The 27982-nt window shown below is 40.4% G+C and overlaps 1 protein-coding gene across 1 annotated transcript; it reads right to left on the minus strand.

The window, feature by feature from the left end:
• Window positions 1-6608: 6608 nt before the first annotated feature.
• On the minus strand, window positions 6609-27603 carry LOC119746197 (organic cation transporter protein-like). Its single transcript, XM_038223006.1, has 10 exons — window positions 26862-27603; window positions 14409-14512; window positions 13035-13189; window positions 12100-12268; window positions 11078-11213; window positions 10206-10285; window positions 9295-9503; window positions 8058-8166; window positions 7704-7912; window positions 6609-6919 (listed from the first exon to the last, which is right to left on the minus strand). Exons 1-10 carry the CDS (start codon window positions 27300-27302, stop codon window positions 6735-6737), a joined length of 1797 nt encoding a protein of 598 aa, XP_038078934.1. The 5' UTR covers window positions 27303-27603; the 3' UTR covers window positions 6609-6734.
• Between the last annotated feature and the right edge of the window lie 379 nt (window positions 27604-27982).

A 27982-nucleotide genomic window follows, 5' to 3' on the forward strand; every position in this document is an offset into this window, starting at 1 on the left:
CCCCCCCCCCTCCCCCAGGTATGCTATCAGTTCCCAGGAGGCCCTGTCAATGGCGTAATGCTAGTTATTGTTCAGATAGTTTGTCATGGAAGTTATATCTAGCACAGTGTATCTCATCTGTTTGCATTTGGTTGAATGTTACTCTTCAGTATTACAAACATTCAACCATAAAATAAATATTTTGCAGATACATAGAGAGCTTACACAAAGCCTTGTTTGCGCAGAGGTTTGCTATTTAAATTCAGTGACTCTACAGTATGTCCCCCAAAAAGGGTCCGTATAAATATCTTTTAAATAACAAAACCACGAAGTAAATTTTGAAAATGTTTGATTGGGCTGGTACTCCTAATCCTTGGCATCATGTAATTTAATTTTCCCTCACGACTCGCTGCACAATGGTCAACTGTGACCTACTTGCCTTAACCCTAACTCCCTAGTGTATTTTACTAGGAACTGGACCAAGTCCATCAACATCCATCAATTGCACTGGTTGACATTCATGGACTTGCTACACATGACTTTTATCACAACAGCAGTACAGAAAGCTAGGCAAAATCAATCGGATACAACTAGCACTGCTTCAGGCCATTATGCCCAAGTCCATCATACTCCATCAATATTTAGTCACGCCAGGCCTTTGGACCATTTCCCCCAAAATCCACCGAATGGGGGTGATGGATTTTGATGGAGTTGGGGTGGTTAGGGTTAATCAATTTCAGTGCTTTGCTAAGTGAGCTGTGTAATATCCTTCATGATGTGATAAAGGGTTGCAGTTGGGGATTGGAATCATTTGCCTGGCAACCAGTTATCATGGCAAGACCTCAGTTTAATGCTCATCATAAGGGGCAAATAAGGACTGAAAGCCAGGCAAGTAATTCCAATCCCAACCGCAGCCCCTTTTCACAACATGAAGGCTTAATTCAATTGTACACAGCTTACATAGGAAAGCACAGAAATTGATTTAGACAAGGAACTTGGTCAGTGTCCAAAAGTGCTGTTGTGTTCCATTGACCATTGTGCAGTAAGGCGTGAGGGGAATGAAATAAAACTCGTATGGGTTGAGGCCCAGCATATTGCTTGGAGTATCTACACAATTAAACATTTTCAAAATTTACTTCGTGGTTATTTCCAAAAATATTTAGAGACGGACACTTTTTGGAAGACGTACTGTGTCTCTTCGTATGCATGTGCACACGGACCTTTCTACAGTGAGGGCGCCCGTGCAAGCTCTCTATCCATTTCCACAAATGTTAATAAGTACACAAACTGAAGTAAAAGCACTTGCCTTCTTTAGCAAACTCGCCCTCCAAACCCCCCGTGCGCTCGGCCCGGCGTTGTTGGCTTGCCAGGTCTTAGGAGCGGCCTCGGCCCGGGGGAGCTCTTAATTTTGCCGCCGGCCTGGTTACACATACACACACTCGACTCGCTGACTCCCTGGAGCACGTGCGCGTGCGTGAGACACGACCCCGCCTTTCTCCGAGCGTTATGCATATTCATCATGCATGATGTCTAGGGCTTTAGTGAATAATTTATATAAGAAGGAATAAAGGTGTTTAAATCATTCGTGGACTGGTTGGAAGTAATCCTGACTTCTAATCAGGTGATGCGGGTTCGAATACCCGTGAGCGTTTTTCACTTGTTTTCATTTTACCTTTTAAATAACTAATGTGAGGAAGGAACATTTCTCACAAGACGTAAAGCCTATCTTGGGTTTGTGTTGTGGAGAACAAGGCATGGAGAACAAGGCATTAGATATGCATGTAATGGACCAATCAGAAGATGGGGAACGGATGTCGTTTGGGCGGAAAAAATTTCGCCCCCGCTTTTTTTTTTTTTTTGGCGCTACTTGGATGTTATTCTACTGGGGATGTTTTTCTACTTTTTTCTACGCTCTACCATGATTGCTTCGCTCCCAGATGCTAACTGGTGTAGTGTAGCACGGTCCTAAACAGTTCAAGTTTGTACCAACAGCATCCATTATCTAATGGCTTCAAGCTGAGAAAGGGGTTAAAGAAATCCGATTTTTAGGTCGGGCCATTGGTTGCTAATCATTTTTCAAGGCCGCAATGCATCAAATCTGTCAAACGTACTTAAGCTGAAAGAAAGCTAGACCCGATTGGGCTCAGTTGGTCCTTAGTCGATTTCTTGCCGAGTAGCAACAAGCGGCCTCAGTGTTTTTTCCAGATATATATTTTTAGGGGAAACCCACGGAGTCAGAAAGGGACTGAAAACACAATGATATGTTGGCTGATTACAAGCTTTTATTTCGATTTATTCATTCAGCTCCCTGCCCCTCATCGCCATATGAATAGTATACGCATGGAGGTAGGAATAGAATCGAGGCAGCACTGTCTTTTACTCCGCTTCGTCGCTGTGCTAGTACGTAAAGAACTAGCCCGACCGCCCGAGTGACCGAACCTGCCCCTGCAGCCTCGCTTTCGACCAAGACCCGTAAAGCGCCATAATAACTTTTGAGACGCTTGGTGGCAGCAAACACAACTGTCATTGTGCTCGTACCCCCCGCCCTGCTCGTACCCCCTGCCCTGCAAACAGGGCGCTGGGATACTCTGATGAGCTTCACAGAATCTTGTGAAGGAATTGGCATATGACCTAGGTATAGAGCATCTGGCTGCAGCTGTTCAAGAGGCGCAGTTAGACAATGTGCGCAAAAGCTATCCGAAAATTTCCCATAGAAATGCGCGCATTCCATACCGGATGTGATTTCTGTTTCATTGCGGACCATGTGGACAAAATTTTGGGCATCGCATAATGCAATCCGACCGTTCGTGATTCGAAACGGAGCCTGAGCAAGTGACGGGAATTGTAAATTTACAACACAGATACGTTTTACAGAATTTCCTACATGATTACGCTTTTCAACAAAAATAAAACATCTCTAAACTGGAATCAAAGAGTAATGAATCAGTCTTAACGGCCGTTTCAAACCTTGCAGAGTCATGACCTTGATGACGCGCAGGTCACAGGTCACGCAAAATCCAACTAATCAGAGCGTGAATTCATCAGAGTATCCCAGCGTCCTGTTTGCAGGGCGGGGGGTACGAGTGAAAACGGTCATTTGTTTGCGCCATTTTGAACATGCGCACATAGCTTAAACATGACGCAGGACCGTTGCGTTCAGACCATTTGAGCAATTTAAAAATGTATCTTAATCAAACTATTTCATCAAAAATACACGATAACTAATTCTATGAGGTAATCTTTAACCATTTTGGGTATATTTTCGAAACAACGTTATTTTTTCTGTTAGATTCTTATCAAGATATAATTGAGTGCAGCAGGCTGATAAAACAATTGTAAATCTTAAGGAATATTACTTCAAAAGGACTCCGAAATGCTCTGTAATAAGGCACATGTCTTTGTAAGGTGCATCTTTAAGCCTCTATTGCTATGCAAATATGATAATGTGATCCAATAAGACACCGCTGGTATATATATATACCGCGTGGTTCATTTTGTTCAGCACAGTTGTACCATTTTGGACAGAAATTTCTTATTTTTTTTCACCAAGATAAAACAACCTTTCCTTTTCCCAAAATTGCAGAAATCCCCCACCCTTCCCCAAGAAAAAAATATGTCTATCACCGTAACAACAATTATCCGAGGAATAAAAAAAATACAGACCGAATAAATGACAAAACTATAAACACTCATTAAAATAGAATAAAAAATCTAGCGTGATATTTTCTATCTTTAGATACATAAAAAAGGCACGTACACGTACGAATACTGGTAATTACAGCAGCAACAAAATACAAACGCATCATTTCATAGTTTTTTTTTCTAAATCGAGAAAGTCTGCACTGAAAAGGTTATATTTTGGGGTAACCCACTATTTAAATATACATCCTTTAAAGGCACTTAAACATTTAATACCAGAGTCTTATATGGCGCACGTATCTACCAACAATTAGGTACCGTACTCAAGGCGTTAGAAATTATGTCTCTTATTGAAGAAAGGTAAATAAAGTTTTTGAGAATTATGAGATCCATTATAGCACCTTATAGGCCTAATGGTTTACAAGGTGCTGCGGCGCATACTGCAGCCACTGCTAGAAACACCGGGGCAAACCCCTTCTCTTGGCGATAAGTACTGGGTTCTTTAACGTGCATCACACAACACACGGGACCTATATTATTTGCAATATTACCCAAAATGTACCTACCGACTTAACGAGAAAATCCTTGCTCAAAGCGAAGATAGGACTGGTACCGAATACCCTGTGACATTATTCCGCCTGAAATGGTATCATTATTTTGGAAGAAAACAATCATTGATGGTGGTTTTAAAAACCACTAGCATTTTTTTACGTGCATTAGCAACGGAATCCAGTTACGTGACCCCAGAGATTGGAGATAGGCCTACATAAACTTCTCTGTTTCGCAAAATGTGTAGTATCCAATGAGCTCAAACTTCAACAAGTTAATTGAATATACACTTGATTAATTTCGTTGCTACAAACCAAAAACAAGTGAACAAAAAGCAGATGTTCTCATGTATCTTTAAACAAAATGGTTCACGGGTTGAAGCTTATTATTTGACACCGCTTAATTACAACATAGCAGCCTCTCATTAATGTTGGCAGTACAGTGTACAACATTTCACCACTGAAAACATTCGCACTGACTGTTCGCCACATACTCCACCATATTCTTATAACATTTATGTATTGTATTTTATATCTCCAGCAGCAACATTACCCTGTTTACCTTATATCGACTGCTGGTAATTAAAAAAAGCAACGATATATTTGAGGAATGCATGTATCCTTTTCTCTACTTTTGTTTTTACATATAAAAAAGGTAAAGACACACGGGGTCGCGTGTGTAAAACGTTTAAAAATATCGAGGAAAAAATATAAACGCGTTTTTTTCTCAGGTAGTCTTTCGCAACAGAAGCCGATGACAAAAAATAATTAAAATACATGGACTATTCTACAAAATGTCAACTTGGCATATTACAAGTTGCAAATAACGTTAAGATATTCCTCTAAACCCTGTAAATTTCTAATTTTTGTCACAAGGCATTTGACTTCATACTGAAGTGAGCAACTGATAAACATAATTATTATTCAGAACATGTACAAAATACACAGGTACCAGCATATCCACGCACTAGGCAATCTTTTTACTACTACAACTTAGTACTCCATACTACTAGTCGAAATCTTTTTTAAAATATGACTACTACTAAAAATTGAAAATATGTAGGCCTACTACTAATATTACTACTAAAAATCGAAAATAATAGAATTGGTGTATATACATGTAAACACTTTTGCTAACATTTTAAGCTGCATAGAAGATATAAATCTATTTCACTCGTGCATAATTATGAATACTTACATTCCGTAAATATTTCTACTGAGTTGAGCCAGATTAAGACGATGCCCTATGCTCTTATCTGTGAATTTGCAAAGTAAATTCGTCACAACAAAATGTGTTCCCTGCTTATTCAGTGACATGAATCTCGTATTGTTCCTCTCAGTGTGAATTAAGATGAGAGGGGAAAGTATGCTAATCTGGCTAGATTCAGTTTGTTTTCTGCTGCTAATCTCTCAGTCTTCATTCGTAGATAGTTTTACATCGACCTTGGGGCAGATTGTCTTTTAATTCTCACCAGCTTTCGCACGACATAGTCGCATGACATTCTCGCATGACATTCCCGCATGACATTCTCGCAGGTCATTCTCCCATGACATTCCCGCATGACGTTCTGGCATGACGTTCTCGCGTGACATTCTCGCACGACATTCTCGCACGACATTCTCTCGCACGACATTCTCGCACGACATTCTCGCATGACATTCTCGCATGACGTTCTGGCATGACACTCTCGCGTGACACTCTCGCGTGACATTCGCGCATGACATTGTCGCATGACATTCTGGCACGACATTCCCGCACGACATTCTCGCATGACATTCTCGTGGCGGATCTCTGGAAAGTTTCCGGACCGATAGGCGGTCCAGTTTAAGGAGATAATACGATTTTCGGGCTCAGTTTTATAAGAGCTTGCGTGACATACAAACTCCAATGTAATTCCTGACCAACGATATTACAAAGACAGCATTTCAGACTGGACAAAGTTTAAGATTGAATTCTTCACTTCAACCTCTCTTTTTTACCCCTGAACAGATGAATAACGTATACATAAAAAAACCTCTCCGATCTTACAACCAATTTCAAATAAAACTGAGCAAAACGTCACCTTTTTACAAATAAGATATTCTTACATCTTTTTTATGATTTTGTCATACATTTCATCTGTCCTTCAGAGTTGTAATTAAACCATCAACCACGAGTCAATCACCAGTAAGGATTCAAGGCACAGGTACTAGGATGAATTAAAAATGATTATCCTTATCACAATTTATCGGAATAGCGGGTCATCTGACTGATGACTGGGTGACTTGTGATTGACTTGTGATTGACTTGTGATTGACTTGTGATTGACTTGTGATTGACTTGTGATTGGCTTGTGATTGACTTGTGATTGACTTGTGATTGACTTGTGATCGACTTGTGATCGACTTGTGATCGACTTGTGATTGACTTGTGATTGACTTGTGATTGACTTGTGATTGACTTATGGTTGACTTGTGATTGACCTGTAATTGACTTGTGATTGACTTGTAATTGACTTGTGTCGACTTGTAATTGACTCGATCCAAACCCTGCTTTATTCTTTCAAACACTAAGTTTTGAAATGATGCTCAACATGCGTTCTCCGTCAGTTGCACCTCCTCCGGTCCTCCCTCGTTGGCCCCGCCCCATTCCTCAGCATCTGCCTTATTATCGTTGGTATCGACCTGTACCTCTTGGTACGGCTGGCCCGTTGGTGCCCGCTCTACTCGGTGGTTCCAGCCCCGCCAGTGTGGCAGCCTGAACGGAACACCAACTGGAACCAGATATACAGATACGCGGATGTAAATGATCATTCAGATTTTTCAGATTCTTTGAATTTAAACTCAATTTCAATTTACTGAATGTAATTTTAGAAGTGGCACAGTATTATGTACATTCGAGTTGTTTTGCGTTTAACTTAACATTTAAGTTATCTTAGACTATATCTACTTTTAAAATATACCTGTATGTACATTATAAAATTGTTTATTCGAGCTTCATTAGAATAGTCAGAATCTTTTGGTCTGGAAACCAGAATTGAAAAAAGCACACCACCATTTAGCCCCATAAATGTGGTCAATTTACTGGACAACCTCCGAAAACGAAGGCCACACTTGGAACATGTACCTGGAAATGTAGAACTGTGCTGTCAAGTTTTTATTTTCATATTTAGACTTTGTTTGTAGTTTATTTACACTTTAGAAGCACACTCACCCTCTTTAAAGCAATAAAAAAAGTAGTGCCCCCTTTTTTCAGACGTCCATTTTTTCGTGTAATTTCGTGTTGGAATTAAGATACGCTAATGTGTGCAAGCGAACCTGGAAATTACATGAAATATGCGTCTGGAAAAAGGGGGACTACTTTTCTATCGCTTTAAAGAGAGCGAGTGTGCTTCTAAAACGTAAATAAAATACAAGAAAAGTCTAAATGTGAAAATAAAAACGTGACAAAGTTCTACCTTTTCGGGTTCATGTTCCAGTGTGGCCTTTATTTACGGAGGTAGTCCATTAAATTCGCCACATTTATGGGGCTAACCACTATTCAAGTCATTCACGTACCTCCTATCTCCTCTCCTTCCTTGATCGTCTCCGGCATGTTCAAGCCCAGCGTCTCGGGTAACAGGAGGGTGGTGAGGCCCGCCGTGATGGCGAGAAGCCCGAAGACAACGAGCGGGAACGGCTCCCAGACCCCACGGAGCACTAACAAGGGAGGGGCCAGGATACTGCCCAGACGGGCACTCATGGAGGATAAGCCCATGCCGATACTCCTAGACAGAGAGTTTTTTAAAAAGTCAGTGGGCTTAACTTTGTGTCTGTTTTATTAGTGCATTGTTAACGTCTTGAGGTGTCAACCCATTGAGGTGATATATCAGAGGTATATTGTCAAAAGACTTGTCAAAATTGATTTGGTACCTGACAGGTGTTGGAAACATCTCTGCAGAGTAAATGTAGATCAGACAGAATGAACCCGAGATACCAAACTTTCCTATCATCGCTACGACCGTTCGTCCCGCCCCCGGTGCTATGTAGGAAAGAAGAGTTAGACAATATTGGACAAATATTCAATCAAAATCTTAATCGACTTAATTTCCTTTTCATTTAAAGCTACAATTATTAATTCAATGGATAATGAAATAATTTGGTTATCCGGATGCCTAATCGTAAATTTACCCAGAACTAATTCTTAAATGATCGATAATCTTTACGTATTTGATAGACAATTATGGTTCAGAACAGCAGACAGTCGATAAACTCTAGTGGACGACTGATTGACTTGTTTATTTGGTTATCTTTGATAATTTATTTGATAATTGTCAGATTAATGCACTGATGGACGATAATCTTTACGTAGTTACGCATAATGAAAAGTTTTGGACATTTGCTCATCGCAACACTGCGTGTGCACGCTCAGTATGTGTGCGCGTGCGTTGTTGAGACACCAAAACAGGCATATCTTTAAAACTGGGCGACGTACAAATCTGGGGTGATCAGAACATGAAAGAAGACATCTTCAGCTTTCTATAGGGATGAAATTTGTCAATGACAGTGCTCGGCACATAACGACCATTTTAGTTTGAAAAAAACACATCCACGCTTTGTGCTCCTATTCAATAGTGCACATCACGAAGCGTAAACTAGTTTTCTAGCACGCATGTCCAGGTGTTTTTTACCACAGCGTCAAAACGAAAAGTTCAACAACCTTGGGGGGACGACATTCATAAAGTTGATAAAATTCTCTAAATGCTGATATAAGAAACATGCTAATTGGACAACAAATTCCGACGACCATTTTGGCTTGAAAAAATATAGCCCGTCAGTGTTTTGATTAGTTAGCCCATGGTTAGCCCCCAGTTAGCCACCCTAACGCGCGCGCGCGCGTATACATTGTATATAAATGCGCGTGCCTATTGTGTAACGTGTGTTCTGTAGTGTGTGTATGCAGCGCCCCGCGTATTTGAGCTTATGTCCGTTTGCCTATATCAACTTTTCATAATGGCCAATCGCAAATATCAACCCAATTGACGAACTTGATTGAACTAGCTTGACTAGTTTATTGATTGTTTAAGTTTTGATCAGTTGACAGTAGATTTATGACATCTATAATATTTTCAAAACAAACAGTTCAAATCCAAGCAGATTTTGTTCGTACCGAAGAAGATGGTACCGAGGCAAGCGAATCCGCCGACCAGCAGGTATAGGCAGAGCAGAATCCTCCGGCCGTACCTATCGATGAAGGGAAGGATGGATAAGCAGGCTGGAATCTCCACAAACCCGCCGATGAAGAAGGCCAGGTAGTCATTGGATCCCAAGCTAGAGGTGCTGAGAGACAGGCCGTAGTACACCGCAGCGTTCACGAACCTAGGCACATACCAAGTTTCAAGTTTATGCCCGTACAAGTTATAAGTAAACATAACAGACCTTAGCGTAACAGAATGGAGAGTCAGGCAATAAGCCGAAGCTTGTCTGAAACAATACATGTCTGAAACAGAGTTGATTATTAAAGTCCTCGCTTTCATCCCAATCCAATCGCAAGTTCAATGGACCTTATTCACCGTTTGGTCAGGCTCCCTGAATGTATAATTGTGAACAGCTGAATGGGATGGTGCCAGACTATTTATACATTCTAGCCCCACTTTCATTTTTTTGTGGCTTAAAACATTAGGGTATGTTTAATCACAAAATTTAAAATTATTCATTAGAGCAGACTGGTATGTTATATATTTGTGTCACTGCTTTCATTTCTCTTCGCAAAATGAAGATTTTACCTCACGTTAAATTCAATATGGCCGACTTGTGAATAAGGCCCATCGCAAGTCGTTCCATTGCAGGTTAAGTGATGATCCATTAACATGAAAATGTTCAAAGGGCATTGTTTGTCATTGTGGCTTTACTTTCGATATGGCTAAAGATGGACTTGTGATTTGGCCTGTGAATTAAATGACCTGAGACGGATTTTAATACAACTATAATTTGGATGCCCATTAAACGGTGCAAGTTCTGCAAGAAAATAACCACAATGATACGCCTTTTCGTGCCTTATTTCCCGTCGCTGGAACTCACCAGTTAAACATGATATTGAACGTTCTCTTTCGCAGGTTCGGCATCCGGAAGAGATCGATAAAGGACGTCCTGCCTTGTTCCTGTTTTGTAAAACCGACAAAAATGTTCCTGTTTTAGTATGAAAACCGACAAAAAATTACAACTGATCAAGTAGTCTAATACCGGTCATTTATCATGAGAATACCGAAATGAGGAATTGAAACAAAACTACTGATTGGAACGACCACAGAGGAATTCCTCTGACGACCAATGTTAGGTACAGTTTAGAATTACAGGAGATCAATAAAAAATGCATGTCACCCCATCCAATCTTCTCTGGCCTGTTATGGCCTCCTAATGGAATGAAATATTGATAGAACATTTAAGTTGCCTCCCTTTCTTTGAAAGGTCCATGACATGACTTTTACTTTGGAACATATTTTGTAAAACTTTCAACTCCTCTTTTATGTATGAAAGAACTGACATCCCTTTTTGACAGCAAAATATCCAAAAAGTCTGGCAATTGTTTGTTCAGAAATAGCTGTAACATTTCTGCCTGAAATGACATCACACTTTTACTCATAAATTATGCAAATTTGCATTAGCATAACAACCAAAAAGGCACCAAAATGCCTTAAAAATGGCAAAATGAAAATTGAAAAAAAGAACGTCAAATTGGACACAGGTGTATTTACAAAGATTGCATTAAAAAAATACATTACATGGCCCTTTAAAACTTCAACCATTGACTAGCCCGCATCTTGTTAACTTGCACAGAATCAATATGATGCAAACAAGGGGACTTATTGGCGTCGTTTTACTGGATTGCTGAGCTCTTACCATATTATGGCCAAAGCTCGTTTTGAATTAAACCCCTGTCCATTAAACCACACCTGTATGTGATCATTGACGTTGAAGAGCTGGTCCGGTAGCTTGGCTTTGTTGACTTTGGCTATCTTCCTGATAATGGCCTCGGCTTCCTTCAGCTTGCCTTGGGTGATCAGCCACCGGGCCGACTCGGGCACCACCCTGTCCCGCGTGCGCACAAGAAAAGACGGAAGGTGCGTGAATTTCACTCAGTGAGCACGTAGTTGGCCTTTTACGTTTGAGGAGTCAACATGATTTGTTGAACTCGGTATAACCGCTAAAGTCATTACGCCAAAAAACTACGCGATCCCTCTGGCATGTTAGTAAGGACAATCTGTCAAATTTGCTTGGAAAGTCTTTAAAAGCACAATCCTCAACAATGGGGTGGGAATGTTCGAGTGGAAAATAGGACAAACAATTGATATTATTATCCTGCTTCATTTCCCATCCCATGTCACACTTTTGTAACCGTTTGGAAAGGCCCACATGTTAGAGTCATTAGTAATACTGAACTGAGCTCTCCAGAGAACTCATAAATATCCACATTGGAAAGGATTGTTTTGACGTCGGCCTTCTCTCCACAGACCACCTTTCACTGTTTGGTTGAGATTGATGACTGAACTTACAGCAAACTGGAACACCCACACGGACAGACATACACACGCAGAAGGAATACGCGATCGCAATATCCCCCTGTCTGGCTTGAAAGCCAGGGATATAAAAATGGCATTCAGGTAGATACGCTGAATGCCTCGAAAAAAGACTCGCAATTAAAGTACTCATAAATATTTTTATGAAATAAATCAAAAAATCAAATTACTATACCCGGATGAGTGCAAATTTCACAAATTACAATACCCGGATGAGTGCAAGTTTCACAACTTCGTTCCCAGGATCTATAGTTGTCTACTCAAGGTTTTACCCATGTCGACTGTATATTTCCTAATTCCACCCGTGTCGCATTTTCGTTTGCTGTAACCTCATTTAAGTTCATAGCATCATCCGAACCCCTTCCCAACTTTGAACACTGTTAATCGATTCGCCTTACCGTATAAGGAGAAAGAAGAGTATGATTGGCACGGATCCAACCAGCTGTAGAATCCTCCAATCACGGACGAAGTAGGCGACCACGGCAAGGGACATGTAGCCCAAGGCGAAGAAGCACTCGACTACTACGCCTATGAAGGTGCGCCACCCGGGACCTACAAACTCGGTACCTGAACAAAACGGTATAGGCGCATTAAAGTTAATGGACACCGTTTGCAAACATTCAAAGATGCTACTGCCAAAAGACTGTGAAACATTTTCAAGTACCATGTGATAATACCACAAGATGGTGCATGTCAAAACTTATTAATTAATGAACATTTTGGAAGGGAAAAACGAAAGTCAGCAAAAATACACTTCTTTGGCACTTTGTGGCCATTGCCGTTAAGATCATTGAGAAGATTATTACTTAAAGAAAGTAAACCGTCTATACGCGAGTTGTGTAGGTTGTTGTCCTAATAAATTGCTTGTTTTGTTTGTATTAACAATTCCGTTCTACGATTTAGGATCGATTTAAAACTGAGGGCAGGGGCTAAAAATGTAAGAACATTCATTTTCGAGGACATCCTTTTTTTTTGGAAAATTGTGGATATGTACAGAATTGATGAAAACTAAGGGTGAGGGCTGAAAACGGTTTGTGACATTCATTTCGTATCCCAACATTTTTAAAACAAAAAAGTAGACTTTCGTTTCATTCTGTTAAAAAAATGAAATTTGTTAAAATTTTGGGAAATGTGTGTACTAATCTTTAAAGAAAATCGAGATATATTTTTGAATTTTCGGCAAATGTTTGGTAGAATTGGACATTTTACACTTATATTGGTAACCTTTGCCTTCTAAAAACAATATAACGAAATATCGCCCGAAAACATTTTTTTGTGGGTGGGGCTTGTAAGCGGGAAACTGGACATAGTTTCCTTAATAAAAAAAACCCACCGATAACAAACGCCATGATGAAGACTCCCATGTTGGCCATGGCGAGACAGAACCTCAACGCGACGAATGCCGTGACGCTGGGTGAAAACACGATCGCTAGACTGAAGATGAACTGCACTCCGAGGCATATAAACAGCGTTGTCTTACGACCGATCCTTAAAGAAAAGAGAAAGATATGTTCCAATGAAAGCAAATCAGAACGGGACTCGAACCTACCACTGATATTTGTAAACACGATCGCTAAGCTAAAGATGAGTTGCACATTCAGGCATAGAAAAAGACAATTTTATATTCTGGCCAATCCTTTGAAGAAAAGAGAAATCGCTATTTAGTTCATCAACAGGTGTTAATTAGAGTGGGTTCGAACCAAGGTTGACTGATTATAAACAAAAAACCACGATCGCAACAATGAAGATGAACTGCACTTCGAGACACAGAAACAATGTAAAATATTCAGCAATTCTTGAAGAAAATTTAAAAGAAATCAATATAAGGTGAAACAAAGAAATCGACTGGTGGGAATCGAACCTTCGACCTTCGAGCATATGATACTGAAGGTTTCTGAGCTGACTCTGCGCCCACGTGAGCAAAGATATTACAAATTGTGCGTGGCCGCCAACACCGAGCTGGGAAGTTCAGTTGGTTGAGCGCCAATACGGTTCTCCGAAGGTCGCAGGTTTCAATCCAGCTAAAGTCAATTTCTTGTTTCGACCATAATATTGTAATACAACGAGCCCATAGACAGGTTTCCCTGTGTGGTTTATTTGTAGAAAAGAAAACCATCTTTTGCTGCTGTTGAACTTGTAACAAAGTGCATGTATCCGATTCCGCACACCCATCTAGACAAGAACTTACAATTCGAAGTTTTGGCAGGCAGGGTCAACTCCGCCCCCTGAAAATCCTGTCAGTCCTTCCAGTAAGCACGGAACATCTTGTGTTGTAACCGGACCCCATCGGGTGTATGAACTACTATAACCCACATGTGAACTCGTCGTAGGTTCTTTGAAATCGAACGACTGAAAGTACTGTGACATTTGAATGGAAATTTGCCTGGGAGGGATGTAATGTTAATATTTCACCTTGTCCTTTGCCGACCTTATAATTTCGTAAGAGCTAATTAAGTGTGAGAACATAGCACACGAGCGTAATCTAGTAGGACTTGAACCCGCAACATACTGCCAACTGGCAGAAAAGAACCAAAAAAAAACAACTTGCACGTATAACCCACATTCTTAACAACAATGGCGTCTTGAGGCAAGACTATAACATCTTCATGTATTGACCTCGGCGATACACTTTTTCGAGTTCACCTTTCCCAGAACAAGTGACTAGAATATCGCGTGATGTTTCTATATAGTTTAATACTAAACTTACCAATCAGCCAGCAGACCAGTAATAACAGAGCTGACTAGGACGCCTGCAAAGAAGACTGACTGCGCAACCTCAGGTACATCTTTCTTTTCACACACTAGGTTAAACTGTTTAGAAAAAAATCACAACCAAGGTAAACTTTAAGTTGAGAAATTCACAAAGGCACAAGAAAAGTAGGCCTTTTGAGGTTATTTCTGTTAATGTACAGGGTAAGTTAAAAAAGAAAAAAAGGAAAAAAAAGAAACCCAAATGTCGGGACGATTGTTTTAGTGAAGTTCTGCATGTAGCACTTTCAAAATCCAGGATATGAAAGCCCAATTCATAAGCTTTCTTTTAGTACAAGAATTATTCAAATCACCTACGTACTTTTCAAATTTGTGTTTAAATTCCGAAACCTCAAAATAACATGAGTGATTTGAATGATTCTTGCTCTAAAAGAAAGCTTATGAATTGGGCTTTTATATCAGACATTTTGAAAGTGGCAGAACTTCACAAAAATAACGGTCTCGACATTTAGGTTTCGGTTTTTTGTGTGTGACTCACCCTGTATTATTGCACACAGGCTGTTTTGGACAGAGGCATCAAGGGTTCAATTCGCACAAGGAGAGGCACTTATTTTCTGGCGCGGACACTCAGTTAATAATTTAATAATTGTTTGACTTGTTTCAATATCAAACAATACAAAGCTATTATTTTTTTTATAATAATCTCACGCGCCGGGCGTGAACCATGGCATGGTTCACACAGTGAAAAGAGGGAGACCCCGAGCGGGGAGGGGGGACACGCCCCTCCTAAATAGCCATCCTTCTAATAGTCAGGTGGCTTAGATCTAATTTTCGTCAAGATCGTGACCGACTGGTCCAAAGCACCAAACTTGGCAGATATATTCTTATAGACCTAGAGAAGATATTTAGAAGGGGTGACACCTGAAATTCTTTTGGGAAGGGTGCCTAATTTGCATAAATCGTTAATCCCTGACGTGTAATATATTTATTCCCATATTTGGGTATATTTCCATTTTTTTATTTTTTTGAAAGTGTATTTTGGGGATTCTAGTTACATATCTTTACTTAAATAACATTTTCCAAAGCATATAAGTGACTGAATAATTATGAGGACATAGTAACGATCCAAAATGGCTACTATTGTGACCTAAAATTGCGTGCATTTACCTTGTCTCCAGATATCATCAATTAGTCTTGCCAAACATTAGCATTGATGAACTTCAAATTCACCAAGTAGCTTACTGGTACAGCTACCCTATTAAAACCTTATGCAAAATCATGTGAACTATGATAACATTGTGATATTAAGCACAGAAAACAAAAACTGGGGAAAACGAGGTGTCCATAAACTAGGCTAACAAGTAGGTGAATGGTTGCCTAACATGGAACACTGGAACAAGTTCAAGGAAATTCCCTAATTATTGTTGAGAAAAGGTTTTGGCGTAGACAAAATTATTGTAAACAACAATAATCTCTTATTTAGGGGGACTTTGTTGAACTTGTTTAAGTTCCCACGTTACCCTTCCCGTCCTAGCCCAATTTACGGACACCACATTTTCTCCCCTTTTTTGGTCTTTTGGGCTAAGCATCAAGATGTTATCAATTTTCACTTGATTTCCCACTTATTTTTGTTAGGGTAACTATGCCAGTAAGTAACTTTGTTAATTTGAAGCTCATCAATACCCACGTTTGGCGAGACTAGTTGATGATATCTGAGGAAAAGGTAAATGCGCGTAACTTTAGGGTAAAATAGTAGCAATTGTGGTTCTTTACTATGTCCTCCTAATTATTCAGTCACTTATATGTTTTATAAAATGTTATTGAAGTAAGAATATGCAAGTAGAATCACCAAAATACACTTTTCAAAAAAATAAAAAAATAAAAATATACCCAAATATGGGAATAAATATATTACACGGCAGGGATTAACGATTTATGCAAATTAGGCACCCTTCCCAAAAGAATTTCAGGTGTCACCCTTCTAAATATCTTCTCCAGGGTTATAAGAATCTATCTGCCAAGTTTGGTGCTTTGGACCAGTCGGTCACGATTCCGACCATATGCCACCTGACTATAAGTCATGTGTGCATCACCCTTCGAACAATGTCACATTGCACTTCATAGATGCAATGTTTGGAAACGTATATGCGCGTCCTTTGCAATCATTATAATTGCATGATTGGCAACCTGGCCACACGATAGCTCCACCACATGTTGTCGACACATGTACAAAGCTACATGAATAATCTGGGAATGAAATCAATATTATTCCTCTCCGGGAGATTTTTTTTTACATTTCCTTTATTAACTTTAACGACGGCATAACACCCCCCACACCATTCTATACAGCCATTTGAAACGGGATACCATCGTTACAGGTTCACTGACATGCTGCCCTCCTCGCACATAATGCCCAGGTACTTTGCCCACACAAAAAGGGATAGGTCAAACACAATGTCAAGTGAGTAGTAGAATAGGCAATACGTGTGCTGCACCGTGTGACAAATTGCCAAATGAAAGCTGCCAAAAAAAACCAACTATATATTGTCATGTTCAAGTAGGCTTACTTGCAAAGGTTTTTTTTATTCAACTACTTTATTGGGAAGGCACGGTTGAGCTGTGATCGGCTTTAGATGTGCCATTTTGTGATGTCGCAAAGCGTCGCAATAACCCCCATACAAAATGCAAGTGAAAGTGACACGAAATAAGAAACTATAAAAGAAACTGGTAGATTATTATATCCCGACAGTCAAATTGAAAGTTTTGTATGAAAGTGGTGCTGGAAGAGTACCTACATTAATGAAATGAAATCCCAAGAAAATGCAGTGTATTCCCTGGAATGAGAAGTTTCTTATGAAGTTTGTTAGAAAGTTACAGCAGCCCTGCACCCCCACCCCTTAAATAAAATAAGAAGACGACGACGAGGACAAAATAAACTGGAACCACAGGGAATAATTATGGATCATGTGGGTCTCCATAGATAGTTGCGAGTACAAGGTAGCAAGCGCAAAGATGAAATGCAGTTGGTTAGGCCAGGATATAGTCGCGTCATGTTGAATGTTTTGGTTGCGTGTGCAGATTTTAAACAGGTGGCGTGTAGACATAAAGTTCATGCCCCAATGTCAAACCTTGAAATCACAGTGGGCAGAAGCAGCGGGTATCATTGTGTCGCCACGACCATGAACATATTATATTAACGACAGGAAAACAACAACTTCCATAACCTAGGATATCATTATGTACACTCGCGTGCACTAGTTGATAATGCTCAGGTTAGACCGAGGTCATTGGTGTCAACGGGTGCATACCTAACGGTATGTTCCCCAATATCTATGTTCCCATAATGCCTATGTTTCCCAACCCTACAGCCCTAACCAGATTTGGCAATCCCAGTTATTGCAATTAATTTAATTTAACGGAGTCATTGGAAGCCATAGGTCGTTGCGCAGATTTGGAATACTTTACCTAAGGGGGAATTTGTCTGGAAAAAATCAATATAATACTGAGCCAGACGTGAAACCCATTGACACTAGACGTGATCGCCGAAATAAGTTGAAAGGGGAAGAATGAGTTCCAGGGGCCAAATTTGGCCCTCCACATGCGCTTCAACTTGGGAATTACGCACTTAGTGATAACCTCCGAGAGTGCATTGTGTCCTGATAACTTTCTAGTACTTTCGGATTCCTACATTATTCACAAGCTGATTTACCCGATCATAGATCGGGTAGGGCGTAGTGTTGGGGATGAAAATGTGGGGAGTTAAATGTAAATGGGGGATATAGTTGGGGAGACATGCAGTTATAGAAAAGCAATTTCTGTGGTGTGATCTGAGGCAATTTCTGACCACTTAAACCAATTTGAGCAGAAGATCATCTTTTAAAGTTTCGAGTTTGGAGTAATTGAATCAGCTACATGTATTCTGAGCAATGGAATCACTTTTGTAGGCTACAATTTTTTATTCGAGATAAGAGTTTGATTCCTACATTGACACCGGGGTCTACCGATGTTCCCCAATTGCAATACCTATGTTCCCCAACATCTATATGTTCCCAAAATCCTTCGGGTTAGGGTTAAGGTTGATGTTAGGGTGAGGGACGTTATAAAATACTTTCACGGGATCGCCATGTTGGAAACTTGCCAAACGAAGACTCTTTCGAGTCTTGGTTATCAAGGTGTAAGTGGCGCCACCAACGTCAGAATAGTCCCCCCCCCCCCCCCCCAACAAAAAAGAATAAAACCAATTTTTTTCTGCGGCCAAAAAAAATTCCCAATTTTTTTTTTTTTAAATTTGGAAAAAATAAAATTGTGAGCCCCCCCCCCCCAGCCAAATCCTAGTGCGGCACTGATTTGAGGGTCGTTCCAGACACTCCAAACTTATGTTGAAATCAACGCATCATGGTGCCGTGGTCAAGTGTGTCTTGTGCAGATGATTAATATAACAGAACTATAAGAATACAGCTTTGTTACGGTTGATTGAGTTCAGTATAATGATTCCGAAGTGTACGGAGAGAAGTGCTATCTCACGAAACTGCAGATTATAACTCGGGACCCAACTCATCCTTTGCATTCAGCTATACACATACTCCCATCAGGAAGATTACGAGTGCTCCCCCCCCCCCCCCTCACACACACAAACCGTTGAGATTCTCTTTTTAACCTAGTGCCATTCATCTCTATAATTCTAATTTTATCAGATAAATACTGTCTATTGGCAATGTTTTTACAATTCAGATTAGACCTTTTTCAATAAATAACCTAGCATGTCAGCATGCAGAATTTGAATACTTTTTTATAGCAATAAGGTTTTTGTTTTCAAGCTTCTCTTTTTTCAAAGTAGGGATTTTTGCTGGTGGGTTTATACTTATCATTTTTTCATAAACTGAAGTTTTCGACTTTTGTAATTTTTTTCGTGTCTAAATATATGTATATTGTTTTTATGTCCACATTGGGAAGAAGAATTTCACTTTTAAAGTCTTTTAATTGTGATGAAATAAAATTTTGTATTGTATTGCTTTGTGGGCAGACTGTAGGGGGACGGAACGGTGATGGAGGCTGATGTTGTCTACCAGCCTTTTCAAGAATCTTGGCCAGGTAACGAAGGTTGGACACGGGACGATAGTTCTTAAGTTTCTTTAAGACTGGCGAGATAACGCCAACCCTTGTATTTCCATTGTATCAACAATCACGAAGCGCTATAGAATTTTCCCCGTGCAGGCCAAGAGACCACGGCGCGCAGCCGATATCAGCGCACATTCGGCCTCTACCCTCACAGGTAGTAAATCTTGCCCAAAGACACATTGCACCATGTTCCAGTCAGGGTTGGAACACACGCACCATCGTATATGAGTCAAACACCGTAACCACTGGATCATGGTATTATTACAGTAGGTTACCTGTTTTTGCTAAGACAGTATGTGTCTGTGCTTACAAAGTTCCGTGCAAGTCTTTGATATTGGACCAAGATGGTATCGGTGATTTTCCCATTTCAAGCATGAAACCGAGGTACCGAGTCATCACTGAAACAGACGATGGGATGAAGGCCTCTCTCTCGACCTGCTGTCTGCCAAGATATCCCTTCGCTCGTAACCCCCGCCCCCTGCAAACAGGGCGCTGGGCAGGGCTGATGAGCTTCACAGAATCTTGTGAAGGACAAAGTTTGAGCGTCGCATATAGAATAGCAATTTGATCCTTCGTGAATTTGAAATGGAGCCTGAGCAAGTGACGGGAATTAAAAATTTACAAAACAGATAAGTGTTACAGATTTTCCTACATTATTACGCTTTTCAACGAAAAAAAACAACCACATTTATGATTGGGAATAAAAGAGTGATGACTCAGTCTTAACGGCCGTTTAAAACCATGCAGAGTCGTGGCCGTGATGACTTGCAGGTCACAGGTCACGCAAAATCTATCCAATCAGAGCGTAAATTCATCAGCCCTTCCCAGCGTCCTGTTTTTCAGGGCAGGGGTACGAGCGAAAGATATCCCAAGCCGACGGTCGATCGCACACCCACGCCCATCATCGATTGCCTCACGTCCCCATCACTCATGAATTCCTGGCTGGGACTTCAATAGATGGAAGAACGGGTCTACTCACTGATCAGAAATTTGTGTGTGGATTTAGAAAAGAGTGAGGGGTGGGTCTTTTTGTAATACTTTTGTTGGACCTTTCTTGTTAAAAAAATATACCCTTTTTACTTAGAAAAAAGGATACGTGTGCGACCAATGCCGCAACCGCTAGAAGTCTAGACGTCTTTATTTTATCATAAAACAGATCTTACACAACCTTGAATACATAACAACTGACCCATAATTGTATTCGCATGAAAAATTCACAGTTGTTCTCCCAGTGATATGTTTTGAGTTCACCAGAAAACTATTTTGTTTCTATGTTCCTAGCAAAACTAAATTTATTCACATATGAATGCAACATCATATAATTTAATTATAATGCGATAAACGGAAGGGTTGCGGTAACACTATGTGAATAATCTCTCTTTTTATCTCTCTTTTTAAATGTATAATTCAATTAAATTATACGTATTTTTGCAGACATTTGTCGTGTTTGGCAATTATTTGGGGATCAATAACCCTACTAAGTTTCAAGATTACCCCAACTCGAAAATCGAAAATGCATGTGTTTTAAACCTATTGTTAACAAGTGGAAAATGAATCAAACGTTTGACTGGAAACCTGAATACCGACAGCTAATATTTGCGCAATATTTAAGCATAAAACGAACATATGGCTTTATTCAAGCATAGAGACCCATGGAGCCAAGTGGAGCTTTTGTGAATAGATACTTCATTTGTACGTTTAGATAATCTCGTTATTGAGAACAGAGAATACAAAACTGTAACATGATCCTTTAACACCTATGAATATACATGTATATTCTTTTGAAGGCTAGCACTTTTGTTTCCATATTTATGAATACAATTAACCCAACGACGGGATTGCATATGCAGAAACCATGGACACAATGGCTGTCCATACATGGGGTGGATATTTACAAACGAAAAGCATTGAAAAGCATGCCCAGAAGGGGGTCTGACCCCCGACTTTACTCTATTCATATTCAATATTAGCATTAGTATGGAAAACATTTCGTATGTACTTTGATACATACGCAGGCAGGCAACTAATGCTGGCACTGGCAGTCTGGCAGACATGCATGGGTAAACAGAACTGACGGACTTTTCAAGATGGCCACTCACTTGTATCATAGCAACCGTTGAACAGTCTGTATATTGCACTTCCTCTGGGTTTGAGTATGAGTTTGTTTTGGTCACGTTTGGTGCGCCATCGCAACCATTGCGACACTAACTGGTTTAAAACTTTCTGTAGGCCTATAAAGAGGGTTTCGTCCATGTTTATAGCTTAGTGTATACATGCATATAGGCCTAATTTGATATCAAACAATCTTCTTTAAAAAAAAAACAACACAATAGTGGCAGACCTGAGGTAAAGAAGTCAACACACAGCTATACTGAGAACTAATATGAGGCCTTCAACAACGAACCAAGGAATTGTTCGGTATTATTGAAGAGTGAATTTTATTTGGACTTGGCCGCCCCTCACGACAGCAACAATATAATACTTGAATACTGATAAGATTAAAGGTATATATATAATATTACGATCATTTGCTCTCCTCTGCGTTCGCTTCCAATAATAACGCCACTCAAAACCCATCCAAGAATGTCCAAAACCTAACCTGTTGAAGTTTCAGCTCAGTGGATATTATACTCTTTTCGAGAAGTGTGACGTCACGCGGAGTTGTCTGCAATGGCGACCGTTCCACACAATAGATTGGGCCGAATTCATAAAAACTAGCAATTGCTTATTCTAGGCTTTTGCTTACATCTTCATACATAAAAATAAGCAGTTGCTAGCAAGCAAAAGTTTCTAGTTTTAAGCAAAAGCAAAAGCTTGTTTCTTGCAAGCAAATGCCACCTGAATTAGCAATTGCCTAAAAACGTATACATAACAACAACCTTTTGCTTGTGTTATTAGGCAATTGCTTGTAGTGTTACAAGATCCCCACATGGTAGCTTGACCTCTCATCTTTGGATGATTTTGACCAAAACTGCACTCACTTGTTGATCATATTTGACAACAGTTTGATCATGCAGCCATTTTGGAAATTGTGTGGGTAAAGCCAATCTGCTTCTAAAAAAAACAACTTCACATTTACGCATGCCTCATCGCACGTGAATAGCGCTTTATAGAACCTACAAGCAATTGCTGGGCTAGCTTGAGAAAAAGCAACTAGTCAAAGCAAATGGTTATTTATACGTTTTTAAGCAATTGCTTTTGCTTCGGCTTCTGCTTGATGAACTTTTGCTTTTGCTCGGTGCCTCTGCTTATTAGCAATTACTAGTTTTTATGAATTCGGCCCATTAAATGTCTCGTCCGCCATTTTCATCACACATTTTGCACGGGCGATTTAGGTGAAGATGTTCTAAAGTTGCGATTTCAAAAGTGTTTAAAAGTTTGCTGTTTGATGATGATGTTTGTACTAAAATATCAAAAAAAGCCTCGTTTTAAAGGTATCCCTTATTCAAGCATTCCGCAAACACCAACCATTGGCAAACAAAATGGCCGTAAAATCTAACAAACCTATACAATATAGAAAATACTAGCCAACAACTTGTCAAAAAATATTGACAATTTTCCGGTTAATGGCTTACGAACAATTGGTTGTTTTTTTACATTTACCCAACTAACGGATGATTAAAAGTACCCAACTGTTCCGTCTGTAATTTTACCCAGTTTTTAGGTAAACGTGTTTGCCCAACGGCCGTTAGGCATTTTTCGCTCGAACGAAGTGGATGTTGACTATTGTACCAACGTTGGGTAAACTGTTGGGCTAAATCCGATCATTTTTTTTTTGCAGTGTATATTATAAGCCTTTTCAGAATACATATGACTAAAAAATCATGCACGACAATTGAAATAAACATCTGGTGTGCGACTCCAAATCTCTTGTTCGTTTGGCCATATGGAGGGGAGAATTGATTCAATGTGAACCGACAGAATTGCAGACAAACAAAATAATTATACGAACTAAGCGAACTGAGTTTAACTTAAAACAACACAGTTTTGGGAAATGTCCCCTATCTTAAATCCTACGTCTATGTAATAGTCCCTTGTGCAGCAACGACACAGAGGGCTCCGTTTGACCATGAGGGCTCCGTTTGACCATGGAGGAAGGAACACTAGTCCATGGTCATGATCTCCACGGTTGGACAACGGATGATACTCGGGCTACCTTTCCTGTGTACTTGTAAAGCTCCATGCTTCCATATGCCGCTGTATAGAAGGCTTGTATCTCGCAATAGGATTGAACGGATAGCAACCGGGTAGGCCTACATAGGAATACTTCCCGCTTAACAAAGGCAAGTGCCACTCAGTGGCATACACAGGATTTCACAATGAAGTTTTGTTGGGTTATTGAAATCCAGGATATTTCAAGTGGGAGAGGGGGGGGGGTGCATGATGAGGCGTCACAGTCAACGCATAACATACTCGGGGGCAGATCCAGGTTTGGATGAAGTGGGGGTGGTTAACAGCCAAGAGAGGGTTTAGCAGGTATTTGCTGTGTTTTTCGGCAAAATTTTCGGTTTTTTTTGGCGGCCCAAGAGCCACTGCTTAGATTAAAGTCTGTGACGGTCTGGGTGTGTGCGCGGGGGGGGGGGGTGGCCACCCAAACCACCTCCCCAAATTGGATTCGCCTGGGCGCCTTTTAAAATCTATTTTAGCCCAAGGAGGCTACAATGGAGCACACTTTAAAGCTGCCGCACAGTGAGCACGAAAGAAGCATTGTCAGTGCTCTAAATGGATTACTGAGGTTTTGCTTTTATAATAAGTCAGTACAAACGTAGAAGGCCTAGTATTTTTTTCTCAATGCCCAGTGGCCCAGCCCCCCTGGAGGTTATCCCCAAATTTGAAAAAGACACTACGCAAAGGGCCTTGAAATCCCTAAAATGTATCTTTGTGTCCATTGACTGTTATTTTCAGACTTTGTATTGCAATTTCTATTATGTTTCTGGTGTGTTGTGGGTTTTAGCCTGATTCGTTTTTACATTATTGTGAGCAAGCAGCGGCGTCACAATATTGTCAGAAGCTACTTTGAAGTTACCATAACTTTTCATATTGTGGTAATTTGCTTTTTTGTCCCTTATTTGTACATGTTCATGCTTGCCATGCCCCAATTTGGGTAAATCCACTGCCATAACCATTACAGTGTGAACTTTCGGTTCATAACTCATAAAAAATATCATCGTGTTTAATACTATGTCTTGTCAGAGGTATGGGCTACACAATCATGGGTACCAAAACGCAAATTCCTGCCTCAACTGCATCCCACTGAAATCCGTACTCTTAAACTGTTCAAGGTTTAGCCAATTTCTCTGTGGGGTGTGGAGCCGGTGCAACTATGTGCGGTTGTGACGGTAACAAGTGAGTCGGTGTTGGACACTCCCCCCCCCCCCCACTGTTTGCATTTCTCACGCAAAAGTGACTTGGCAAAGTGTCCCATACTCAGACAAAAGCCCTCGAATACCAAACGGTATTATGATAAACCTAATGCTTCACCCATACACAGTGTTTTGAATTGAATTGGTATTTTTGTTCACACAATATACAAGCCAGAGAAAATATTCGGGCTGTCCCTGTGTCAGCCTCAGGTGTTCGTCGCCACATCGTTCACGGATGAACTGTGTCCAAAAAGTGCACAGTCGATCCTTCAGCATGACTTCTCAACTTTTTTTTAATACACTATAAACTGCGCGGAAACGTCGGGACTGCATGACGTCTTACAAAATTTGGAAAATCAACCAAACTTTGGAAATGCTCACTTTCTGCACCATTCTACCTGTTGGCCTTGAGAATACAAATGTTTAGTTTCTTTTAGATTTCTTTAAAGCTATAGTCCATCATTTGCAGCCATCGGAAAAAGTAACTGACGTATTATTGTTGAAAAACATACTTGGTTGAAAGATAGTAAGGGGACTAAACTCCCTGTGAAATTATTCTTTCTGGCAAGCTGTCATTTTAAAGTAATCAACGAAAGAAGGCCTTTCCAACGGTGCATCTTAAGACGCACCGTAGGAAAATTTAAATTAGTAGTTCGTTTTGTTATTCGGCGCAGCGCGCGCAAGCATTGGCACGACGCACAGGGGGGCGCGGTTGCTATAATTCGTCGGATCAGTGCGCGACATCGCGTATAGCTGCAATTCAAAACAATTCAATATGATTCAGCAACTTTTGATTTAAAATTGAGATCCTAGAATGCTGTTTTTCTCGGAATATACAGCTGAAGCTGAGCTGAAAGTTCATCAGGTTAGTTGTTTAGTATCCTTCATTAGATTTTGAACACTTGTTGCTTCAAACGAACAAAATGCAGAATTTACAAATGATGGACTACATCTTTGAACAACTACACAAGCATAACCGAATCAGCGTTGCTAAGATCAAGATCACAAGATGACTACAAGATGTTTCGTCTTTGGCAACATTTTAAGTACCGGATATGTTTTTGAGTGTATTTCTAACAGTGCAATTCTATTCATGGTTCAACTACTGAAGAAAAACTGTCTGTAACAATTCGATACTTCACCTCTGTAATTTTGTGCAATAAGATTTGTCTTGTGTTTTTTTGTGTATCCCCATTTCTTTTTTTAATCATTGCATGTTTTGTCTTTGACAACCCTTTTAATTCTTGTGTACGTGTGTAATTTTTTGAAATTGTGCAATGATTCTGTCCACGTTTAATCTATTGTAATGTTTTTTTAATGAAGCTTAACTTTTTATCGTTAACTTTTATCACTCATTGTGAATTCACTGCAATTTTGCCTTTGGCAAACAAGCTGAATTTAAACAAACCATGAATAGTTAGAAGAAGAATAATAACAAGAGAATAATTTCCAAATATGCACATCCTATGGTTTTACGGACTGAGGTGTTAGCTTTGGATGTTTTTACGGGAAAAGGGGCATGGGCGTCGCCAGGATTTTTTCTAGAGGGGGGCAAAACATATTTTTGCCAAAAAATGCCTGTATTTCTCAACATTCTCGATTTATCAGTTTTAGAGGGGGGTTTTGCCCCCCCCCACCCCATTAAATTTACACCACTATGACTTCGCGCCTTTTTTTTGGGGGGGGGGGGGGGGGCTTTTCTGGGGGCCCCCTTGCCCCCCCCCCCCCCCCCCCCCCCCCCCGCGACGCCCATGGGATGGGGGCATCATTAACACCGACAGCAGCGTGGCAACGCAGACGCACGGTCCGAGTGCCCAAATCCATCAAAGGAGTCGTGAAAAAAAAAGAACATTATCAATTCTATTTTATTGGGAGGTGACACATGCTCTCTGACGCTAGAAAATGCAACATGGAATAAATAATGAGATCATTATTAGGTCCCCTGATCAGTGAATATTAATTCTACCTACGTCTTGGACGACGGTCGTATGATACTGGGAGCGATCGTATTCCCAGCCTGCGTCGCATTTCATAGTCTTATTCGAGCTCGTCTTGATCGTCTCATTGATGTACCCATCACCCGCTGCACCCGACACGTCATCATTGGCATCTAAGACATACCGGTAGCACTGCAAGAACTTTCCCTTTTTCCTCGGTATGGATATGTTCTTGCGGGCCTCCATGCACCGGGAGTAGGCCGTCGAGTCCGGCGGACCGGCACCGGCCAAAGCGCTGCAGTTAGGCTCTAGGAGTTCGGGCACAGCGCACCAGTGATCGGTATCCGGTGCCAGAAAGACCTGGGCGAGTTGGTGGTAGCTCATCGGCACGGCCATCAAACACACGATCAAGAAGGTCAGCTTCTGGTAGCGACCAAACGTGCCGACGTGCTCCAATATTTCGTCAAAATGCATCTTGTATACCCAGGCCTCGTTTAATCTTAGTCAAAGTGACGATCTAATTTAGAAAGGCAAACCGGAAGACCTACCGCCTATATTCACACACACATCCTGGCCTGCTTCGCTTGCGTGCTATATTGTGAGTGACGGCAGTATACAATATTGCAATGTACACAGTACATGTACATGTACATGAATTGAAATACACCACTGCATGCAATATTTATTGTGCAACACGTTTTCTATGCCATCGATTGCATGCCATAGAGAGACGCGATGCATGAGCGAGGCGAAGCACTTTCACTCACTAGCACATCACTGCATGACCGGCCCAGGGTGACCGTAAGGTAATGGCAAGATTCGGCTAGATGCGCTTCAAAAAAATCTGTCAGATTTAACAAAAATCTGCTAAATCACCTACATGTATTACTACACGAAATACATTATAAACACCTATACTCACGTGCAGATGTTATAAAATGTCCTTAAACAAAACAAAAATCATAAAATTTTCTTTAAAAAAATTGAATTATTATTACTTATTTTTTTTTAATTTGCATGTGTCTAGCCTGGCTTGCAATGGTTTTGAACACTGTCTAAAGTACTTTACTGTGTACTAATACACGTCAGGGAACCTCAACTTGAAGCTTTTTCAAACTAAATCAGCTATATTTTCAAATCTGCCCTAGTTTTCT

This window comes from Patiria miniata, unplaced genomic scaffold (assembly GCF_015706575.1).
Source record: "Patiria miniata isolate m_02_andy unplaced genomic scaffold, ASM1570657v1 HiC_scaffold_7, whole genome shotgun sequence".
Taxonomy (NCBI): Eukaryota; Metazoa; Echinodermata; class Asteroidea; order Valvatida; family Asterinidae; genus Patiria; species Patiria miniata.